The 23,927-nt window shown below is 53.1% G+C and overlaps 1 protein-coding gene across 1 annotated transcript in view; it reads left to right on the forward strand.

Moving 5' to 3' along the window:
• The window catches only part of LOC116958591 (CD9 antigen-like), a 26,238-nt gene extending 2,955 nt beyond the window's left edge, over positions 1-23,283 (forward strand). Inside the window, exons 3-9 of the mRNA XM_076057267.1 lie at positions 2,641-2,738; positions 3,265-3,339; positions 10,433-10,534; positions 11,810-11,917; positions 18,732-18,815; positions 18,945-19,041; positions 23,172-23,283. Of these exons, the coding sequence (XP_075913382.1) occupies positions 2,641-2,738; positions 3,265-3,339; positions 10,433-10,534; positions 11,810-11,917; positions 18,732-18,815; positions 18,945-19,010 (533 nt within the window). The 3' untranslated portion in view covers positions 19,011-19,041; positions 23,172-23,283. The remainder of the gene's footprint in view (positions 1-2,640; positions 2,739-3,264; positions 3,340-10,432; positions 10,535-11,809; positions 11,918-18,731; positions 18,816-18,944; positions 19,042-23,171) is intronic.
• Positions 23,284-23,927: the final 644 nt, after the last annotated feature.

The following is a 23,927-nucleotide window of genomic DNA, read 5'->3' on the forward strand; positions in this document are numbered from 1 at the left end:
CGAATCTGATGCGCCACGGGAGGACGTGGAGCTGAGTGAACTTCGCCGTTGACCGGTAAGCCAGCGGCGTCAAGATTGGTCTCTGTGTAAGAGCGCGGAGGCTTCGTGAAGGACGCTGCTGATGATGCTGCTGCTGATGCTAATGATGCTGATGATGATGCTGATGATGCTGATGATGCTGATGATGATGATGATGCTGATGATGCTGATGATGCTGCTGATGCTGATAATGATGATTCTGTCGGGCACTTGGGGAGTCAGACCGCTCTTTCCACCGACAGCAGCGGAGTGCGGCCGCCAGCTCACAACAACGAGCGGTAGCGCCGGGTGGCTAAAACGCAGCAAGTCGTGGCTCAGTGGAGATAGAGGCGCAAGTTCCGTGGCTGGGCACCTAACCCAGATTCTCAGTCGAGGCCGTAATTATAAATTATATCTTTGGGGGGGGCACACACATCACCCCACCCCTCCTCCTCCCTCCAATATGTTGCTATAAAATATTTATTTAAAAAGTAATAATAATTGCTATGCTATGTGAATACAAAACAACAATTTGATAAACCCTGGTCACAATATCTAGGACTCGTCTTCACATAAATCAACGCATAGATTTATGTTAATATGACCGCGGTTATGATTGGAAATTAATTATTATTATTCATCCCTAATCTCTGCCGTTACATAAAAATTAAACAAGAAATGGTAAAAAAAAGTTAAAACAGAGCAATGTAAATACAATAACACTTTTAGACATTATTGTAAAAAATATAAATAAAAGTTCCATCCCATGCGCTGGTGAATTTTTTTTATATATTCTAGGCAGGAAATTCGTTTTTAAATTTACATATTTTTTTTACACGCTTTCATTTAACTCACTCTGTCTGCATCCTCAAATCTTATAACTCGATGTTAACCCACTTCCCCACGTGGCATCGCCTGCTAACTTGCTATACTAATATCAAACTGATGACAATACCATATTTTATCGTAAAAAATGTAAAAAAAACCCATAATTTTAAACATTATTGTTTTTAACACGTTATATTTCGGCTTGGGTCTAATTGTCCACGCTCCCACTCACGTTGGCTGTGATTGGACCGCGGTCCCCCTTAACGTGGTGGGCAAGCTTCGGGGGATCAGATTCTTGGAGTCGTGAAGTTCTTACGTTACTCGTGGGGTACGTTTTGATTTAAAGCTTGCGTGACTGCAGCGATTCATATTCTCAGCTCTTTCGGTAAAGTCACCACGTAGAAGGGGAAACAATAAAACAATAAAATATATATAAAACAATAAAACATTCTCACGACGTTTCGACCATAACGCAAACGGTCATCATCAGGTGTGAAAAAAACCAACGGCAAGACATTTTTATTGTTTTATATATATATTTTATTGTTTTATTGTTTCCCTTCGACGTGACTTTACCTAAAGAGCTGAGAATATAGTCGGGGTACATTTAATAAAAGCGTGTTTTTAAAAAAAATTCCCACGACGTTTCTTGCCGTTGGTTTTCACACCTGATGACGACCGTTTGTGTTATGGTCGAAACGTCGTGAGAATTTTATATTGTTATATATATATATATATTTAATTATTTCATTGTTTCCCTTCGACGTGACGTTACCGAAAGAGCTGAGAATATAGTCGGGGTACATTTAATAAAAGCGTGTTTTTAAAAATAAGTTTTTTCATTTAAATTTTACTTACTCTGAAGTTGAGACCCCCCCCCAAACCCAAACCCAGACCCAGACCCCCCCCCAAAGTGGAAGATTTTCCCACCCCCAATGTTGACTCGATGGCTACTACGGCCTAGCAGTCTCAGCCGCATCACACGTGCTCTCCAAGTGCACCCAGCCTGGCACGAGCGTCGCGTTGTTCGTGTGTGTGTGTGGTACAACCACACGTGGTCTGAGTAACCATCACCACCGCGGTCTATCCACTGCTGGATGAACACCGACGACGACGATGATGATGCTGGTGATGATGATGATGATGGTGACGATGACGTCAGCCCCAAGTCGTGTGTGTGTGTGTTAAATGTTGACTTGAAGCTTTCGTGATTGCAGTTTCTTGGTTCTTTTCGGCAAAGTCACGCAGGAAATAAATAAACGGCTACATAGCAATAATAAAAAAAGACGAAATAACAAAAATGGAACAAAAAATTAAGGCTAAAAATAATAAAAAAATAAATTGACAATTATTAAAGTAAAACACCCACAATGTGCGTGAATGTGTGTGTGGTCTGACCCACGTGGTCCCCTCTGTGTGGCTCTGAGTAATGCCACGTCCGCTCGTTCACTTCCCCCCTTACTCGCCTCCCTCCCCAGCCCTTCCTCATCTCTCCTCGTCAGCTGCCACCTCCTCCTGCTCCTACAACCCCTAGGTCGACTCGGCCTCAAATGAGCTTAACTCTGGCGCAGCGGCGTGAGGTGAACACCGGGGAGACAAAGGCGGCCGGGCGTGGTGCTAGCCACCCCTACCCCTTGCCTTCGTAGGCGCTACTCGCTCACGAGCACTTGCCCCGTCAGTCTGCTGAGGCTACACGGGGGAGCTTTGTTTGTGTGTGGGGGGGTCCACGTTTCTGAGACCAGCACTTGCCCCGTCAGTCTGCTGAGGCTACATGGGGGACCTTTGCCTGTGTAGGAGTCTACGTTCTGATTGGAGCCGGGATTCTGATGATCCTCACTGGATTCCTCGGGTGCAGAGCAGTCACAAAGGAGTCGCAATGCATGCTGGGAACGGTGAGTGGAGCTCACAAACTGTCACGTGACCCACTCTACCCCATTGATCCCATCACCACCTCTACCCCTGGGTGGTGTCTCTGTGGCTGGGTGGTGTCTCTGCCTGGGTGGTGTCTCTGTGGCTGGGTGGTGTCTCTGTGGCTGGGTGGTGTCTCTGTGGCTGGGTGGTGTCTCTGGCTGGGTGGTGTCTCTGCCTGGGTGGTGTCTCTGCCTGGGTGGTGTCTCTGTGGCTGGGTGGTGTCTCTGTGGCTGGGTGGTGTCTCTGCCTGGGTGGTGTCTCTGTGGCTGGGTGGTGTCTCTGTGGCTGGGTGGTGTCACTGGCTGGGTGGTGTCTCTGTGGCTGGGTGGTGTCTCTGGCTGGGTGGTGTCTCTGGCTGGGTGGTGTCTCTGTGGCTGGGTGATGTCTCTGTGGCTGGGTGGTGTCTCTGTGGCTGGGTGGTGTCTCTGGCTGGGTGGTGTCACTGGCTGGGTGGTGTCTCTCCCTCTGCTCATCGTTGTGTCGTGTTCCCCTCCTCCACCTCTCCAGTACTTCTTATGTCTGCTGCTCATCTTGGTAGCAGAGGTGGCTGCCGGAGGTTACTCCGTCAGCAACAAAGACAAGGTGAAGTCTCCAACGCACCACAGCGTTAGCCCAACGTTGGCCCAACGTCGGTCCAACGTCGGTTCAACGTTGAACCAACGTTGCATAGTTGCACGGTAACTGGGAAGTTGTTGTTGTTGTTGTTGTTGTTTTTTAAGTCTGAACTTCTCGTTGACACGGACGATGGCGGCCATAGTGTAACTATTGGTTGGGATCCAACGTTTGCCCAATGTCCCGCGTGACGTTAACCCAACGTTGGACCAACGTCGGGCCAACGTTGATCAAACGTTACGTTTTGCACGTTCACGGGGATGCAACTTCGCGAGTGGATAAGCGCTCACCAATCACCTATCCACAACCCGCCAGACTCCCAGTTGTCGTGAGTGTACGTAGTGCCACACTAGGAGATGTTGACTACCTCGCCTGGTGTGCAGGAGATCGTGGGTTCGATCCCGACCCTGACGACGCCTGCTGCTGCTGTATATTTGGAGTCTGCGTCTCTCTCTCTCTCTCTCATCATCATCACGGTGGCTAGGAGATGTTGACTACAACGCCTGGTATCCAGGAGGTCGTGGGTTCGATCCTGACCCTGACGATGCCTGCTGCTGCTGCTGCTGTAGATTTGGAGTCTGCGTCTCTCTCCCCGTGGTCGCGTGGATTTTTCCCAGGGTCCTCCTCGAGTGTTTTTTAACCACCAAATTTAGAATCAACACCGCTACGCGTTTATAAATTTACACGATGACGATGAGCTGCTTCGTTGAGCTGCTACAATTTGTGGTGGCGATGTCGCTTACGACAAAGGGCTACTACATAGCAGGTCAGTGGGGGGCCTTACCTGGTGACACTAAGATAATTTGAGTTAAAATAGTTTAAAAAAGCAGAGATTAGGGCACGCTCCCTCGGCTGCCCACTCTGTCCACTCGAGCGTCGCAGTAATCTCGCTCTGAAATCGCTCCTAATAGAGTGACTCCTCTACTTGGGAACGATCGACTTACAAACTTTTAGAGACACGAACACACCCGGTCCCGTTATGTCCCGTTGCATGGTCGGCCCGAGAATCCTGAGTTCAACCGCCATGCAGTCGATGGCGGTGGTGGCATCTACATCTACAGAACGTGAAGAACCAGTGGCATCTACATCTACAGAACGCGAAGAACCAGTGGAATCTACATCTGCAGAACGTGAAGAACCAGTGGCATCTACATCTACAGGACGTGAAGAACCAGTGGCGTCTACATCTACAGAACGTGAAGAAGCAGTGGCATCTACATCTGCAGAACGTGAAGAAACAGTGTCATCTACATCTGCAGAACGTGAAGAACCAGTGGCATCTACATCTGTGGAAGGTGAAGAACCAGTGGCATCTACATCTGCAGAACACGAAGAACCCGTGGCATCTACATCTGCAGAACGTGAAGAACCAGTGGCATCTACATCTGCAGAACACGAAGAACCCGTGGCATCTACATCTGCAGAACGTGAAGAACCAGTGGCATCTACATCTGCAGAACGTGGAGAACCAGTGGCATCTACATCTGCAGACTGTGAAGAACCAGTGGCATCTACATCTGCGGAAGGTGAAGAACCAGTGGCATCTACATCTGTAGAACACGAAGAACCAGTGGCATCTACATCTGCAGAACGTGAAGAACCAGTGGCATCTACATCTGCTGAACGCGAAGAAGCAGTGGCATCTACATCTGCAGAACGTGAAGAACCAGTGGCATCTACATCTGCGGAAGGTGAAGAACCAGTGGCATCTACATCTGTAGAACGTGAAGAACCCGTTGCATCTACATCTGCAGAACGTGAAGAACCAGTGGCATCTACATCTGCAGAACATGAAGAACCAGTGGCATCTACATCTGCAGAACACGAAGAACCAGTAGCATCTACAACTGTAGAACGTGAAGAACCAGTGGCATCTACATCTGAAGATCGTGACGAACCAGTGGCGTCTACATCTGCAGAACGTGAAGAACTAGTGGCATCTACATCTACAGAACGTGAAGAACCAGTGGCATCTACATCTGAAAAACGTGAAGAACCAGTGGCATCTGCATCTGCAGAACGTGAAGAACTAGTGGCATCTACATCTACAGAACGCGAAGAAGCAGTGGCATCTACATCTGCAGAACGTGAAGAACCAGTGGCATCTACATATGCAGAAAGTAAAGAACCAGTGGCATCTACATCTGTAGAACGTGAAGAACTAGTGGCATCTACATCTGCAGAACGTGAAGATCCAGTGTTATCTACATCTGTAGAACGTGGAGAACCAGTGGCATCTAAATCTGCATAACGTGAAGAACCAGTGGCATCTAAATCTGCATAACGTGGAGAACCAGTGACATCTTCATCTGTAGAACGTGAAGAACCAGTGGTATCTACATTTGTAGAACGTGAAGAACCAGTGTTATCTACATCTGCAGAACGTGAAGAACCAGTCGCATCTACAACTGCAGAACGTGAAGCACCAGTGGCATCTACATCTGCAGAACGTGAAGAACCAGTGGCATCTACATCTGCAGAACGTGAAGAACCAGTGGTATCTACATCTGCAGAACGTGAAGAACCAGTGGCATTTACATCTGCAGAACGTGAATAACCAGTGGCATCTACATCTGTAGAACGTGGAGAACCAGTGGCATCTACATCTGTAGAACGTGAAGAACCAGTGGCATCTACATCTGTAGAACGTGAAGAACCAGTGGTATCTACATCTGCAGAACGTGAAGAACCAGTGGCATCTACATCTGCAGAACGTGAAGAACCAGTGGCATCTACATCTGCAGAACACGAAGAACCCGTGGCATCTACATCTGCAGAACGTGAAGAACCAGTGGCATCTACATCTGCAGAACGTGGAGAACCAGTGGCATCTACATCTGCAGACTGTGAAGAACCAGTGGCATCTACATCTGCGGAAGGTGAAGAACCAGTGGCATCTACATCTGTAGAACACGAAGAACCAGTGGCATCTACATCTGCAGAACGTGAAGAACCAGTGGCATCTACATCTGCTGAACGCGAAGAAGCAGTGGCATCTACATCTGCAGAACGTGAAGAACCAGTGGCATCTACATCTGCGGAAGGTGAAGAACCAGTGGCATCTACATCTGTAGAACGTGAAGAACCCGTTGCATCTACATCTGCAGAACGTGAAGAACCAGTGGCATCTACATCTGCAGAACATGAAGAACCAGTGGCATCTACATCTGCAGAACACGAAGAACCAGTAGCATCTACAACTGTAGAACGTGAAGAACCAGTGGCATCTACATCTGAAGATCGTGACGAACCAGTGGCGTCTACATCTGCAGAACGTGAAGAACTAGTGGCATCTACATCTACAGAACGTGAAGAACCAGTGGCATCTACATCTGAAAAACGTGAAGAACCAGTGGCATCTGCATCTGCAGAACGTGAAGAACTAGTGGCATCTACATCTACAGAACGCGAAGAAGCAGTGGCATCTACATCTGCAGAACGTGAAGAACCAGTGGCATCTACATATGCAGAAAGTAAAGAACCAGTGGCATCTACATCTGTAGAACGTGAAGAACTAGTGGCATCTACATCTGCAGAACGTGAAGATCCAGTGTTATCTACATCTGTACAACGTGGAGAACCAGTGGCATCTAAATCTGCATAACGTGAAGAACCAGTGGCATCTAAATCTGCATAACGTGGAGAACCAGTGACTTCTTCATCTGTAGAACGTGAAGAACCAGTGGTATCTACATCTGTAGAACGTGAAGAACCAGTGTTATCTACATCTGCAGAACGTGAAGAACCAGTCGCATCTACAACTGCAGAACGTGAAGCACCAGTGGCATCTACATCTGCAGAACGTGAAGAACCAGTGGCATCTACATCTGCAGAACGTGAAGAACCAGTGGTATCTACATCTGCAGAACGTGAAGAACCAGTGGCATTTACATCTGCAGAACGTCAATAACCAGTGGCATCTACATCTGTAGTACGTGGAGAACCAGTGGCATCTACATCTGTAGAACGTGAAGAACCAGTGGCATCTACATCTGAAGATCGTGACGAACCAGTGGCGTCTACATCTGCAGAACGTGAAGAACTAGTGGCATCTACATCTACAGAACGTGAAGAACCAGTGGCATCTACATCTGAAAAACGTGAAGAACCAGTGGCATCTGCATCTGCAGAACGTGAAGAACTAGTGGCATCTACATCTACAGAACGCGAAGAAGCAGTGGCATCTACATCTGCAGAACGTGAAGAACCAGTGGCATCTACATATGCAGAAAGTAAAGAACCAGTGGCATCTACATCTGTAGAACGTGAAGAACTAGTGGCATCTACATCTGCAGAACGTGAAGATCCAGTGTTATCTACATCTGTAGAACGTGGAGAACCAGTGGCATCTAAATCTGCATAACGTGAAGAACCAGTGGCATCTAAATCTGCATAACGTGGAGAACCAGTGACATCTTCATCTGTAGAACTTGAAGAACCAGTGGTATCTACATCTGTAGAACGTGAAGAACCAGTGTTATCTACATCTGCAGAACGTGAAGAACCAGTCGCATCTACAACTGCAGAACGTGAAGCACCAGTGGCATCTACATCTGCAGAACGTGAAGAACCAGTGGCATCTACATCTGCAGAACGTGAAGAACCAGTGGTATCTACATCTGCAGAACGTGAAGAACCAGTGGCATTTACATCTGCAGAACGTGAATAACCAGTGGCATCTACATCTGTAGAACGTGGAGAACCAGTGGCATCTACATCTGTAGAACGTGAAGAACCAGTGGCATCTACATCTGTAGAACGTGAAGAACCAGTGGTATCTACATCTGCAGAACGTGAAGAACCAGTGGTATCTACATCTGCAGAACGTGAAGATCCAGTGGTATCTACACGCCGTGACAAGGCGTTTGCAATCGACAGAAGTAAATTTGGGACTTACGCACGGATCGACTTAAGATTACTCAGCATCACCGCCACCAAACTCCTCTGTCAACAACAACAACAACACCCCCCCCCCCCGCTCATCATTTATTGTCTGCCTGGTCACTGTTTATTAAACATCTCCCACTACCACCACCACCACCTCCACCACCACCACCATCACCACTACCTCCACCACCACCACCACCAACTCCACCACCACCACCACCACCACCTCCACCACCACCACCACCATCACCACCACCTCCACCACCACCACCACCACCACCTCCACCACCGCCACCTCCACCACCACCATCACCACCATCACCACCATCACCTCCACCACCACCACCTCCACCACCACCAGCACCTCCACCACCACCACCTCGACCAACGCCACCTCCACCATTATCATCACCACCACCATTACCACCACCTCCAACACCACCACCATCACCACCACCACCACCACCATTACCACCACCACCACCATCACCACCATTACCACCACCACCACCACCTCCATCACCACCACCACCTCCACCTACACCACCACCACCACCACCACCTCCACCACCACCACCTCCAACACCACCATCACCACCATCACCACCACCACCATCACCACCACCACCACCACCATCACCACCACCACCACCATCACCACCACCATCACCACCACCACCACCATTCCCACCACCACCACCACCATCACCACCACTACCTCCACCTCCACCACCACCACCACCACCTCCGCCACCACCACCACCACCATCACCACCACCACCACCACCATCACCACCACCACCACCTGCTGTCGATGTTTTGTCTTGATCGAACGTTGCCATTGTTAGTGACTGCAGACTCGACGAGGTTTGCGGCAGCAGCGTCATCGTCATCGTCATCATCGTCGTCATCGTCGTCATCGTCATCATCGTCGCCATCATCGTCGTCATCGTCGTCATCGTCGTCACCGTCATCGTCATCATCGTCGCCATCATCGTCGTCATCGTCGTCATCGTGGACGTCACCATCACGTGGACGCGTCACCGTCACGTGGACACGTCACCGTCACGTGGACACGTCACCGTCACGTGGACGTGTCACCATCACGTGGACGTGTCACCATCACGTGGACACGTCACCGTCACGTGGACACGTCACCATCACGTGGACACGTCACCGTCACGTGGACGTGTCACCATCACGACAGACACAAACTCCGACTTTCGTTCGCAATCACGGAGGGCGCAAAAAAAAGCGGAGGATCCGCGAGAAAATTTAAAAATAATCCACTCCACCACGACCTGCTGTGTACCAGGCGAGGTAGTTAACATCTCACCACGAGGGGAGAGAGAGAGAGAGAGACGGGGATTCCAAACATTTACAGCAGGTCGTCAGGGTCAAGGCATGGAACCCACGACCTCCTGTGAGTACCAGGCGAGGTAGTTAACATCTCATCACGAGGTTAGAGAGAGACACGGGGATTCCAAATATATACAGCAGGCGTCAGGGTCAAGGCATGGAACCCACGACCTCCTGTGAGTACCAGGCGAGGTAGTTAACATCTCATCACGAGGTTAGAGAGAGACACGGGGATTCCAAATATATACAGCAGGCGTCAGGGGCAAGGCATGGAACCCACGACCTCCTGTGTACCAGGCGAGGTAGTTAACATCTCATCACGAGGTTAGAGAGAGACACGGGGATTCCAAATATATACAGCAGGTCGTCAGGGTCAAGGCATGGAACCCACGACCTCCTGTGAGTACCAGGCGAGGTAGTTAACATCTCATCACGAGGTTAGAGAGAGACACGGGGATTCCAAATATATACAGCAGGCGTCAGGGGCAAGGCATGGAACCCACGACCTCCTGTGAGTACCAGGCGAGGTAGTTAACATCTCATCACGAGGTTAGAGAGAGACACGGGGATTCCAAATATATACAGCAGGTCGTCAGGGTCAAGGCATGGAACCCACGACCTCCTGTGAGTACCAGGCGAGGTAGTTAACATCTCATCACGAGGTTAGAGAGAGACACGGGGATTCCAAATATATACAGCAGGCGTCAGGGGCAAGGCATGGAACCCACGACCTCCTGTGTACCAGGCGAGGTAGTTAACATCTCCATGCCAACGTGGTTCTTGACGCTCTAATCGCCCCATCGCTGCTGCGCCACAGATTCGGCAGGAGTTCAAGGACAACTACAGCTGCTTGTTCACGAAATATGTGAAAGAACGGTCGAGCTACACCAAGACGGCACTCATAGCCATCCACAAGGAGGTGAGCGATCACCCACTCACTCACCCAGCCAGACATCCACTCACTCACTCACTCACCCACTCACTCACTTACTCACTCATCCACTCACTCACTCACCCACTCACTCACTCACCCAACCATCCACTCACTCACCCACTCACTCACTTACTCACCCACTCATCCACTCACTCACTCACTCACCCACTCACTCACCCACCCAGCCATCCACTCACTAACGCACTCACTCACTCACTTACCCACTCACTCACTCACCCAGCCAGACAACAATCCACTCACTCACTCACCCACTCACCCACTTACTCACCTACTCACTCACCCAGCCATCCACTTACCCACTCACTCACTCACCCAGCCAGACAACCATCCACTCACTCACTCACCCACTCTCCCACTTACTCACCTACTCACTCACCCAGCCATCCACTTACCCACTCACTCACTCACCCAGCCAGACAACCATCCACTCACTCACTCACTCACCCACTCACCCACTTACTCACCTACTCACCCAGCCATCCACTCACTCACCCAGCCAGCCATCCACTCACTCACCCACTCACTCACTCACCCAGCCATCCACTCACTCACCCAGCCAGCCATCCACTCACTCACCCACTCACTCACTTACCCACTCACTCACTCACCCAGCCAGCCAGCCAGCCATCCACCCACTCAGTCACTCACCAACTCACTCACCCAGCCAGCCATCCACTCACCCACACACTCACTCACCCAGCCAGCCAGCCATCCACTCACTCACTCACCCAGCCAGACATCCACTCACTCACCCACCCACTTACCCACTTACCCACTCACTCACTCACCCAGCCAGATATCCACTCACTCACCCACTCACTCATCCAGCCAGACATCCACTCACTCACCCACTCACTCACTCACCCACTCACTCACTCACTCACCCACTCACTCACCCAGCCAGCCATCCACTCATCCACTCACTCACCTACTCACCCACTCACTCACTCACCCACCCAGCCATCCACTCACTCACTCACCCAGCCATCGACTGACTCACCCACCCACCCAGCCATCCACTCATTTACTCACTCACTCACCCACCCAGCCATCGACTGACTCACCCACTCACCCACCCACCCACTCAACCACCCAACCACCCACTCACCCACCCACCCACTCACCCACCCACCCACTCACCCACCCACCCACTCACCCACCCACTCACTCACCCACTCACTCACCCACTCACCCACTCACTGACCCACCCACTCCCCGCCCGTGTGTCTCTCCACGCAGCTCAACTGCTGTGCCACAGGGAAGGTCTCGAGCACCCTGTCATCACTGGTCCCAGGTCTCTGCCCCAACGACAAGAACATAATCGAGGCATGGCTCAAACCAGACATGGTGAGTCGGAGTGGTTGTGGCTGAGCTGACCGAGCGGGATGACGCCCCGTGCTGTGACTCCCTTCGCCAAGCAGAGTGGGTGGAGTGGGTGGGTGAATGGGTGGGTGGGTGTGTGAGTGTGTGGGTGAGTCTGTGGGTGGGCTGGTGAGTCTGTGGGTGAGTGAGTGATTGGGTGGGCTGGTGAGTGAGTGAGTGGGTGCGTGGGTGAGTGCGTGGGTGTGTGAGTGGGTGTGTGGGTGGGTGTGTGGGTGGGTCTGTGGGTGGGCTGGTGAGTGGGTGAGTAAGTGAGTGGGTGGGTGAGTCTGTGGGTGGGCTGGTGAGTGGGTGAGTGCGTGAGTGGGTGAGTGGGTGAGTGCGTGAGTGGGTGGGTGAGTGAGTAAGTGAGTGGGTGGGTGGGTGGGTGAGTGAGTGGGTGGGTGAGTGAGTGAGTGAGTGGGTGAGTGCGTGAGTGAGTGGGTGAGTGCGTGAGTGCGTGAGTGGGTGAGTGAGTGGGTGAGTGAGTGAGTCGGTGGGTGGGTGAGTGAGTGAGTGGGTGGGTGAGTGAATGAGTGGGTGGGTGAGTGAGTGAGTGGATGAGTGAGTGGGTGGGTGAGTGAGTGAGTGGGTGAGTGGGTCGGTGAGTGAGTGGGTGGGTGAGTGAGTGAGTGGGTGATTGGGTGGGCTGGTGAGTGGGTGAGTGAGTGAGTGGGTGAGTGAGTGGGTGGGTGGGTGGGTGAGTGAGTGAGTGGGTGAGTGAGTGAGTGGGTGGGTGAGTGGGTGGGTGGGTGAGCGTGTGGGTGAGTCTGTGTGTGGGTCTGTTTGTTAGTGTGTGGGTGAGTCTGTGTGTGAGTGTGTGTGAGTGTGTGTGTGAGTGTGTGTGTGAGTGTGTGTGAGTCTGTGTGTGAGTCTGTGTGTGAGTGTGTGAGTGAGTGTGTGAGTGTGTGTGTGAGTGAGTCTGTGTGAGTGTGTGTGTGAGTGTGTGTGTGAGTGTGTGTGAGTCTGTGTGTGTGGGGAGCGATAGTGTAGCGGTTAGCGCGCTGCACTATGAACCTGGCGACCCGGGTTCGATTCCCGCTCACGGCCAACACCAGTGACGATTATCTGAACCGGTCCCGGGCCTCCCCTAGGTCGACTCAGCCTCAAATGAGTACCTTGTGCGGTGTGTAAACATCGTCACTAGGGAGACAAAGGCGGTCGGGCGTGGTGCTGGCCACCCACCCCCTCGTGTACCGTTACCGGCCTTCATAGGTGCTCGCTAACAGCACTTGCCCCTACAGTCTGTTAAGGCTATACGGGGGATCTTTGTCTTTGTCTTTGAGTCTGTGTGTGTGTGTGTGTGGGTCTGTGTGTGTGTGAGTGTGTGTGATTGTGTGTGTGTGAGTGTGTGTGATTGTGTGTGATTGTGTGTGTGTGAGTGTGTGTGTGTGAGTGTGTGTGATTGTGTGTGTGTGAGTGTGTGTGATTGTGTGTGTGTGATTGTGTGTGTGTGATTGTGTGTGTGTGATTGTGTGTGTGTGATTGTGTGTGTGTGATTGTGTGTGTGTGATTGTGTGTGTGTGATTGTGTGTGTGTGATTGTGTGTGTGTGATTGTGTGTGTGTGATTGTGTGTGTGTGATTGTGTGTGTGTGAGTGTGTGTGTGAGTCTGTGTGAGAAACGTGGACCCCCCTAATGGAACATCTTCGCCGGTTAGAAACATTTAGGCTGGCCTGCCTACGATCCATCCTGGGTTTAACCACACTGGATTGTGTGAGGAGCTCACAAATCCTTGAAAGATCTGGGCAGGGTCCCATCGGTGAGCTCCTCCGGCAGGCAAGGCTGCGATGGCTGGGTCATGTAGCCCGCATGCCCAGCCACCGCATGCCGAAACAGCTTTTGCTTGGCCGGATTGAGGGGGCTAAGCGGGCGCGGCACGGGCTAGAGAAGAGATGGAGTGATGTGGTACAGGAGGACGTGGAGCTGAGTGGACTTGCCGATGACTGGTACCAGCGGTGTCAAGATCGGCCTCTGTGGAGGAGGCTCGTGAAGGATGCTACTGGGCAGTTGGAGGTAGTCGCCCTCCAACAACAACGGAGGGCGGAGGAGCGACGCTCAGAACAACGAGCGGAGCGCCGGGTGGCTAAAGCACAGCAGGTTGGCACAGTAGGGGGCACAGGTGGTGCATCAGCCAGTCATCTCAGTCAGTCGACCCGTGGCACCTGGGTCTGCCCCGTGACCTCCTGCCAGCGGGCGTTCGACACTTCACGTGGCCTCAGGGTGCACATAGCCTGGCACAAGCGTCGTGGCGACGTCACCGCCACTTAGTGGCGAATGGCGGTTGTTGTTGTGTGAGTCTGTGTGTGTGAGTCTGTGTGTGAGTGTGTGTGTGAGTCTGTGTGTGAGTGTGTGAGTGTCTGTGTGAGTCTGTGTGTGAGTCGGTGTGTGAGTCTGTGTGTGAGTCTGTGTGTGAGTGTGTGAGTCTCTGTGTGTGAGTCTGTGTGTGAGTGTGTGAGTCTGTGTGTGAGAGTGTGTGAGTCTGTGTGTGAGTGTGTGTGTGAGTGTGTGTGAGTCTGTGTGTGAGTCTGTGTGTGAGTCTGTGTGGTGCATCAGCCAGTCATCTCAGTCGACCCGTGGCACCTGGGTCTGCCCCGTGACCTCCTGCCAGCAGGCGTTCGACACTTCACGTGGCCTCAGGGTGCACATAGCCTGGCACAAGCGTCGTGGTGACGTCACCGCCACTTAGTGGCGAATGGCGGTTGTTGTTGTTGTTGAGTCTGTGTGTGTGTGAGTGTGTTTGTGTGTGTGTGAGTGTGTGAGTGTGTGTGTGAGTGAGTGTGTGAGTGTGTGAGTGAGTGTGTGTGTGTGAGTCTCCGTGTGTGTGTGTGAGTGTGTGAGAGTGTGTGGGTGTGTGTGTGAGTGAGTCTGTGTGTGAGTCTGTGTGTGAGTGTGTGTGTGAGTGCCGGACGGGCAACTCTGTCGTGGATAGCGCTGTGGGGGGAGATCCAATTTTGATTGGCTCCTACCCTCATGGCATATGTGTCCACCACAGGGGCTAAACGGGGGCTCTGGACGGGTGCGAGGGGCTGGTAACCCCTCCACCTTCAATTAATTACCACGAAACCACGAATTAAACTGAAATATGTAACAAATAAGCTTGTGCCGGAGGCACCAGGAGGCCAGGCGTCTATGACGTCTCCTGGCCAAACCCCAATTGGCGGATCCAGGAGATTGAATACCTACCCTCGGGGCTACTCCAGAAACAACAAAAAGCCACTACGGGTGGCCACATGGAATGTTCGAACGCTCACTGCAGAGGAGAGGCTGCCACTCCTCTGTCGGGAGCTGGACCGGTACCGCCTGGATCTATGCGGCATTCAGGAGGTCCGGTGGACCGGCTCTGGCTCCTGCCACCATGAGGGGTGGACAGTCCTCTACTCGGGGCAGCAGACTGCCAAACAACAGGGTGTGGGTCTTCTTTTGAACAAAAGAATGAAGGGGGCATGGGAGCGTGGCGGTGAGGTGTGGGAAGCTGTAAGCCCCAGGCTACTTTGGGCTCGCCTTCCCATCAACCGGAGGCGAGGAATGGTGGTCGTGGTTACTTATGCCCCCACCGAAGATGAACATCCGTGGAGGGATGCAGGCAAAGCCGATGAGTCAGATGCCTTCTATGACCTCCTGTCACAGGTGCTGGCTAAAGTGGCCCCTCGGGATAGAGTCATCATGTTGGGTGACTTCAATGCCCGAGTTGGTCATGATACTGGCACCTGGTCTGGAGTGATTGGAAGGCATGGGCCAGATCAGCTCAATAACAACGGTAGGAGGCTGCTAGATTTTTGTGCAGCCCATGGGCTTGTAATTACCAACACGCTGTTCCGGCATCGGCGCATCCACACAACATCATGGATACATGCCGGGTCCATGCAAGAACATCTGCTGGACTACATAGTGACGGACCAGCGAATGCGAGCCCATGTCCTTGACACCAGGACCTACCGTGGAGCTGATCTGCCCTCTGACCATCGACTAGTCATCTGTAAGATGCGCCTGCCATTCTTCCACTCCGGTGGTGGGTGTACACCCAGGACCCCATTCCAACATAAAGTGGCCTGGTCTCAGTTATCTGATGAAAGTTGCAAGCGAGAATATCATCATCGCTTGCGGCTGGGATTGGCATCGTCCCCGACTCCTCCTGATGTCGAGGGTAAATGGGCGAGGTTTAGGACTGTGACTCATGCAGCTGCAATGGCTGCTTTGGGTACGCGGTCCAGACCTCCCCAGAGACCCTGGCTGACAGAGGAGGTGTTCAGGATGGTTGAGAAAAAGCGACAGGCCCACTGTCATCGGCTACAGAATCTCACGTCAGAGAATGAGGAGGCTTACCGCAGCCTTCGCTCGGAGGTTCGGAGAGCCCTGAGGCGCTGCAAGGATGGGTGGTGGTCACGGGTTGCTGAGGAGATGGAGTCTGCCTCAGTGGCCCGTGATCACAAATCTCTATTTAACTCCATCAAAAAAGTAACCTGCAGCACCACACCTATTACCATCATTAGGGGAAAAAACGGTGATCCAATCTCCGACCCCCAGGAACAGGTTTGCAGATTTGCTGAGCATTTCTGTGAGGTCCTGGGGGAGGGAAAATCCCTCAGCCAGGAAAACATCGTGGCACAAAGTGAGGATGACCCTGCTGAGGCTGCGGTGCCTCAAATATTCGAAGAAGTCACCCCCTGTGAGTGGCTGGCTGAGGTGCCATCTGCTGAGGAAGTATTGAAGGCGATCCGGAGTCTGAGACCAGGAAAGGCAGCGGGCAGAGATGATCTCCCAAGCGAAATGCTGAGGGAGGGTGGCGTTTGTGCACAGACTGCCCTATATGACATCATAACAACAGTCTGGACCACTGGACGGGTTCCGCAGGATTGGAAGGATGCCCTGGTGGTCCCCCTTTTTAAGAAGGGGGACCGCACAGACTGTAACAACTACAGGGGCATCTCACTCCTCAGTGTGCCGGGAAAGGTCCTGGCAAGGATTATTCAGCATCGCCTTGCCAGGCACGCTGAGGAGAGGCTTGCGGAGCCCCAATGCGGTTTCAGGAAAGGGCGGTTCTGCACAGATGCCATATTTTCTGTCCGTCTGCTACAGCAGAGGTGTAGGGAATTCCAACAAGACCTACATCTCTGCTTTATTGACCTGGTCAAGGCCTATGATACCATCAGTAGGCCTGGGCTCTGGGTCGTTCTTCGTGCTTTTGGAGTACCTGACCCTCTGCTCACGATCATTAAGGACCTTCATGATGGTGAGCGGGCCCGGGTAAAACTACGTGGCCGGGAGTCAGAGCCATTCCCTGTACACCTTGGGGTGCGACAGGGATGTCCTCTGGCTCCCACATTATTTAACATCTATTTTGACCACGTAGTTCGTGAAGCCTTCAATAGCTGTACCGGGGGAATCTCCATATGGTACAGATATAATGGGAGGCTAATCGATGCCCGGGTGCGGTCAAGGGATGACTCCCTATTGCTCAACCACGTTATGTATGCTGATGATTTGGTAATAGCTGCTCAGTCAGAGGAGGAGTTGGAGACGCTGCTGCTGAGACTGGAGCGTGCCACTAAGAGGTGGGGCCTTACCATCAGCCCCACCAAAACTAAGCACCTGCCTGGGTATTTTGTACCATCGGACACTCCACCCCCACAACTCCCAATCAGTGATGGGGCAGTTGTGGAGAGAGTGGAGATTTTCCCATACCTGGGCAGTTTGCTTATGACTGGCTCCAGTTTAACAGCAGAGGTCTCACTCCGAATCAGTCGAGCGGCAATATCTTTTCATTGGTTGCGTAACGCTGTGTGGAAGCTACCTGGTCTGTCTCTCCGCACTAAGCTTCAGGTCTTCTCGGCCACGGTCATTCCCTCCCTTCTCTACGCTTGCGAAACGTGGACCCCCCTAATGGAACATCTTCGCCGATTAGAAACATTTAGGCTGGCCTGCCTACGATCCATCCTGGGTTTAACCAGACTGGATTGTGTGAGGAGCTCACAAATCCTTGAAAGATCTGGGCAGGGTCCCATCGGTGAGCTCCTCCGGCAGGCAAGGCTGCAATGGCTGGGTCATGTAGCCCGCATGCCCAGCCACCGCATGCCGAAACAGCTTTTGTTTGGCCGGATTGAGGGGGCTAAGCGGGCACGGCACGGGCTAGAGAAGAGATGGAGTGATGTGGTACAGGAGGACGTGGAGCTGAGTGGACTTGCCGATGACTGGTACCAGCGGTGTCAAGATCGGCCTCTGTGGAGGAGGCTCGTGAAGGACGCTACTGGGCAGTTGGAGGTAGTCGCCCTCCAACAACAACGGAGGGCGGAGGAACGACGCTCAGAACAACGAGCGGAGTGCCGGGTGCCTAAAGCACAGCAGGTTCGCACAGTAGGGGGCACAGGTGGTGCACCAGCCAGTCATCTCAGTCAGTCGACCCGTGGCACCTGGGTCTGCCCCGTGACCTCCTGCCAGCGGGCGTTCGACACTTCACGTGGCCTCAGGGTGCACATAGCCTGGCACAAGCGTCGTGGTGACGTCACCACCACTTAGTGGCGAATGGCGGTTGTTGTTGTTGTTGTGTGAGAGTGTGAGTGAGTATGTGAGTGTGTGAGTGAGTGTGTGTGTGAGTCTCTGTGTGTGAGTCTGTGTGTGAGTGTGTGAGTGAGTGTGTGTGTGAGTCTCTGTGTGTGAGTCTGTGTGTGAGTCTGTGTGTGAGTGTGTGTGTGTGTGAGTCTGTGTGTGAGTGTGTGTGTGAGTGTGTGTGTGAGTGTGTGTGTGAGTGTGTGAGTGAGTATGTATTTGAGTCTCTGTGTGTTTGACTCCCCCTGTGCTTGCAGGACTGTAACAGCCGCATCGACGAAATCTACTCCCAGAGGGTCTACATCATCGCCGCTGTCGGCATCGGCTTCGGCGTCATGATGGTGCGTTACGTCATCATCGTCATCGTCGTCATCGTCATCGTCGTCATCATCAACATCGTCATCGTCATCGTCCCCCCTGTACTTCCCACTGCGCCCCCTGGCTGCTGTTGTGCCCCTCCCCCACTGCAGGTCGCCGGCCTCGTGATCAGCGCCATGCTGTGCGGGGCCATTCGGCAAGAAGCAAACTCCGACTAGCAAGTCACGTGGGCACCGTGACGCAACCCAGGTGACGCCCTCCCCCACCCCCTCCTTCCCACCACCTCCCTCCGTCTCCCACCAACAACAACAACAACCGCCATTCGCCACTAAGTGGCGGTGACGTCACCACAACGCCTGTGCCAGGCCATGTGCACCTTGAGGCCACGTGACGTGTCGAACGCCCGCTGGCAGGAGGTCACGGGGCAGACCCAGCAGGTGCCACGGGTCGACTGACTGAGATGACTGAGATGACTGGCTGATGCACCACCTGTGCCCCCTACCGTGCCAACCTGCTGTGCTTTAGCCACCCGGCGCTCCGCTCGTTGTTGTGAGCGTCGCTCCTCCATCCTCCGTTGTTGTTGGAGGGCGACTGCCTCCAACTGCCCAGTAGTAGCGTCCTTCACGAGCCTCCTCCACAGAGGCCGATCTTGACACTGCTGGTACCGGTCATCGGCAAGTCCACTCAGCTGCACGTCCTCCTGTACCACGTCACTCCATCTCTTCTCTAGCCCGTGCCACGCCCATTTAGCCCCCTCGATCCGGCCGAACAAAAGCTGTTTGGGCATGCGGTGGCTGGGCATGCGGGATACATGACCCAGCCGACGCAGCCTTGCCTGCCGGAGGAGCTCACCGATGGGACCTTGCCTAGATCTGACGAGGATTTGTGAGCTCCTCACACAATCCAGCCTGGTTAAACCCAGGATTGATCGTAGGCAGGCCAGCCTAAATGTTTCTAACCGGCGAAGATGTTCCATTAGGGGGGTCCACGTTTCGCAAGTGTAGAGAAGGGAGGGAATGACCGTGGCCAAGAAGACCTGAAGCTTAGTGCGGAGCGACAGACCAGGTAGCTTCCACACAGCGTTACGCAACCGATGAAAAGATATTGCCGCTCGACTGATCCGGAGTGAGACGTCTGCTGATAAACTTAAGCCGGTCATAAGCACACTGCATAGGTAGGGGAAACTCTCCACTCTCTCCAAAACTGCCCCATCACCGATTGGGAGTTGTGGGGGTGGAGTGCCCGATGGTACAAAGTACCCAGGCAGGTGCTTCGATTTGTTTGGGCTGATGGTAAGGCCTCACCTCTTAGTGGCACGCTCCAGTCTCAGCAGCAGCGCCTCCAACACCTCCTCTGAGTGAGCTGCAATTACCAGGTTGTTGGCATACATTACGTGGTTGACCAACTGGGAGCCATCCCTTGACCGCACCCGGGCATCGATCAGTCTCCCATTGTATGTGTACCAGATGGAAATTCCTCTGGTACAGCTATTGAAGGCGTCACGAACTACGTGGTCATAATATATGTTAAATAATGTGAGAGCCAGAGGACATCCCTGTCGCACTCCAAGGTGTACAGGGAATAGACTTGCGGCCACGTAGTTTTACCCGGGCCCGCTCACCATCATGAAGGTACTTAATGATCATGAGCAGAGGGTCAGGGACTCCGAAAGCACGAAGAACAACCCAGAGCCCAGGCTGACTGATGGTATCATAGGCCTTGACGAGGTCAATAAAGCAGAGATGTAGCTCTTCTTGGAATTCCCTACACCTCTGCTGTAGCAAACGAACAGAAAATATGGCATCTGTGCAGGACCGCCCTTTCCTGAAACCGCATTGGGGCTCCGCAAGCCTCTCCTCAGAGTGCCTGGCAAGGCGATGCTGAATAATCCTTGCCAGGACCTTTCCCGGCACACTGAGGAGTGAGATGCCCCTGTAGTTGTTACAGTCTGTGCGGTCTCCCTTCTTAAAGATGGGGAACACCAGGGCATCCTTCCAATCCTGCGGAACCCGTCCAGTGGTCCAGACTGTTGTTATGATGTCATTTAGGGTAGTCTGTGCACAAACGCCACCCTCCCTCAGGATTTTGATTGGGAGATCATCTCTGCCCGGTGCCTTTCCTGGTCTCAGACTCTGGATCGCCTTCAGTACTTCCTCAACAGATGGCACTTCAGACAGCCACTCACAGGGGGTGACTTCTTTCAATTCTTGAGGCACCGCAGCCTCAGCAGGGTCATCCCCATTCATCCCACGTTGTTTTCCAGGCTGAGGGATTTCCCCTCCCCCAGGACCTCACAGAAATGTTCAGCAAATCTGCAAACCTGTTGCTGAGGGTCGGAGATTGGATCACCGTTCTTTCTCCTAATTATAGTAATAGGTGTGGCGCTGCAGGTTACTTTTTTGATGGAATTTAATAGGGATTTGTAATCGCAGGCCATTGAGTCAGACTCCATCTCCTCAGCAACCCGCGACCACCACCCATCATCCTTGCAGCGCCTCACGGCTCTCCGAACCTCTGAGCGAAGGCTGCTGTAAGCCTCCTCATTCTCCGACGTGGGATGCTGTTGCGATGAGAATGGGCCTGTCGCTTTTCTCAGCCTGCTTGAACATCTCCTCTGTCAGCCAGGGTCTCTGGGGAGGTCTGGACCGTGTACCCAAAGCAGCCATTGCAGCTGCATGAGTCACAGTCCTAAACCTCGCCCATTTACCCTCGACATCTGGAGGAGTGGGGGACGATGCCAACGCCAGCCGCAAGCGATGATGAAATTCTCGCTTGCAACTTTCATCAGATAACTGAGACCAGGCCACTTTAGGTTTGAATGGGGTCCTGGGTGTACACCCACCACCGGAGTGGAAGAATGGCAGGTGCATCTTACCAATGACTAGTCGATGGTCAGAGGGTAGATCAGCCCCACGGTAGGTCCTGGTGTCGAGGACATGGGCTCGCATCCGCTGGTCCGTCACTATGTAGTCCAGCAGATGTTCTTGCTTGGACCCGGCCTGCATCCACGATGTTGTGTGGATGCGCTGATGCTGGAACAGCGTATTGGTAATTACAAGCCCATGGGCTGCACAAAAAATCTAGCAGCCTCCTACCGTTGTTATTGAGCTGATCTGGCCCATGCCCTCCAATCACTCCAGACCAGGTGCCAGCATCATGACCAACTCGGGCATTGAAGTCACCCAACAAGATGACTCTATCCCGAGGGGCCACTTTAGCCAGCACCTGCGACAGGAGGTCATAGAAGGCATCTGACTCATTGGCCTTGCCTGCATCCCTCCACGGATGTTCGTCTTCGTTGGGGGCATAAGTAACCACGACCACCACTCCTCGCCTCCGGTTGATGGGAAGGCGAGCCCAAGTAGCCTGGGGCTTACAGCTTCCCACACCTCACTGCCACGCTCCCACGTCCCCTTCATTATTTCGTTCAGAAGAAGAGCCACACCCTGTTGTTTGGCAGTCTGCTGCCCCGAGTAGAGGACTGTCCACCCCTTATGGTGGCAGGAGCCAGAGCCGGTCCACCGGACCTCCTGAATGCCACAGAGATCCAGGCGATACCGGTACAGCTCCCGACAGAGGAGTGGCAGCCTCTCCTCCGCAGTGAGTGTTCGAACATTCCACGCGGCCACACGTAGTGGTTTTTTGCTGTTTCTGGAGGAGCCCCGAGGGTAGATGTTCAATCTCCTGGCTCCGCTAAATGGGGTTTGGCAAGGAGACGTCATAGACGCCTGTCCCCCCGGTGCCTCCGGCACAAGCTTATTAGTTACATATTTCAGTCGTAGTTTAGTGGTAATTAATTGAAGGTGGAGGGGTTACCAGCCCCTCGCACCTGTCCAGAATCCCCGTTTAGCCGCTGAGGTGGTCACAGACGCCATGAGGGGAAAGGCCAATCGGAATTGGCCCTCCCCCCCACAGCACTGTCCACGACAGCGTTGCCTGTCGGGAAAAGACTCACGCCCTCCCTCCCAGCCCCTCCCTCCCCCTCCCTCCCCCTCACTCCCCCAGCCCCTCCTTCCCTCCCCCTCCCTCCCACCCCCTCCTCCAGCCCCTCCCTCCTTCCCACCCCTCCCTCCCCTAGCCCCTCCCTCCCACCCCCTCCCTCCCACCCCCTCCCTCCCCCAGCCCCTCCCTCCCACAGCCCCTCCCACCCCCTCCCTCCCCCAGCCCCTCCCTCCCCCAGCCCCTCCCTCCTTCCCACCCCCTCCCGCCTCCTCCCTCCTACCCCCTCCCTCCCCCAGCACCTCCCTCCTCCTCCCTCCCTCCCCCTTCCTCCCATCCCCTCCCTCCTTCCCACCCACCCCCAACCCCTCCCTCCCCCTCTGTCCCCCTCCCTCCCACCTCCCTCCCACTTCCTCGTCGTTGTTGTTGTCGTCTTGCAGGCGGAGTGGAAGGGAGGTGACGGTGACCATGGGATGAAGAACGCCTCGAGCACACACACAGCGTGTACACACACACACACAGTGTACACACACACAGCGTACACACACACACACAGTGTGTACACACACACACACAGTGTACACACACACAGCGTACACACACACACACAGTGTGTACACACACAGCGTGTACACACACAGTGTACACACACACAGTGTACACACACACACACAGTGTACACACACAGCGTGTACACACACACACAGTGTACACACACACACACAGTGTACACACACACACACACTGTGTGTGTACACACACAGTGTGTACACACACAGTGTACACACACACACACACTGTGTACACACACACACACAGTGTACACACAGTGTACACAGTGTGTGTGTGTGTACACACACACACACACAGCGTGTACACACACACACAGTGTACACACACAGTGTACACACACAGTGTACACACACATAGTGTACACACACAGTGTACACACACACAGTGTACACACACACACAGTGTACACACACACAGTGTGTACACACACACACACAGTGTGTACACGCTGTGTGTGTGTACACACACAGCGTGTACACACACACACAGTGTACACACACAGTGTACACACACACAGCGTGTACACACACACAGTGTACACACACACACAGTGTACACACACACACAGCGTGTACACACACACAGTGTACACACAGTGTACACACACAGTGTACACACAGTGT

Source organism: Petromyzon marinus, chromosome 80 (assembly GCF_048934315.1).
Source record: "Petromyzon marinus isolate PM22_M1 ecotype Great Lakes invasive population chromosome 80, UKy_Petmar_22M1.pri1.0, whole genome shotgun sequence".
In the NCBI taxonomy this organism is placed as follows: Eukaryota; Metazoa; Chordata; class Hyperoartia; order Petromyzontiformes; family Petromyzontidae; genus Petromyzon; species Petromyzon marinus.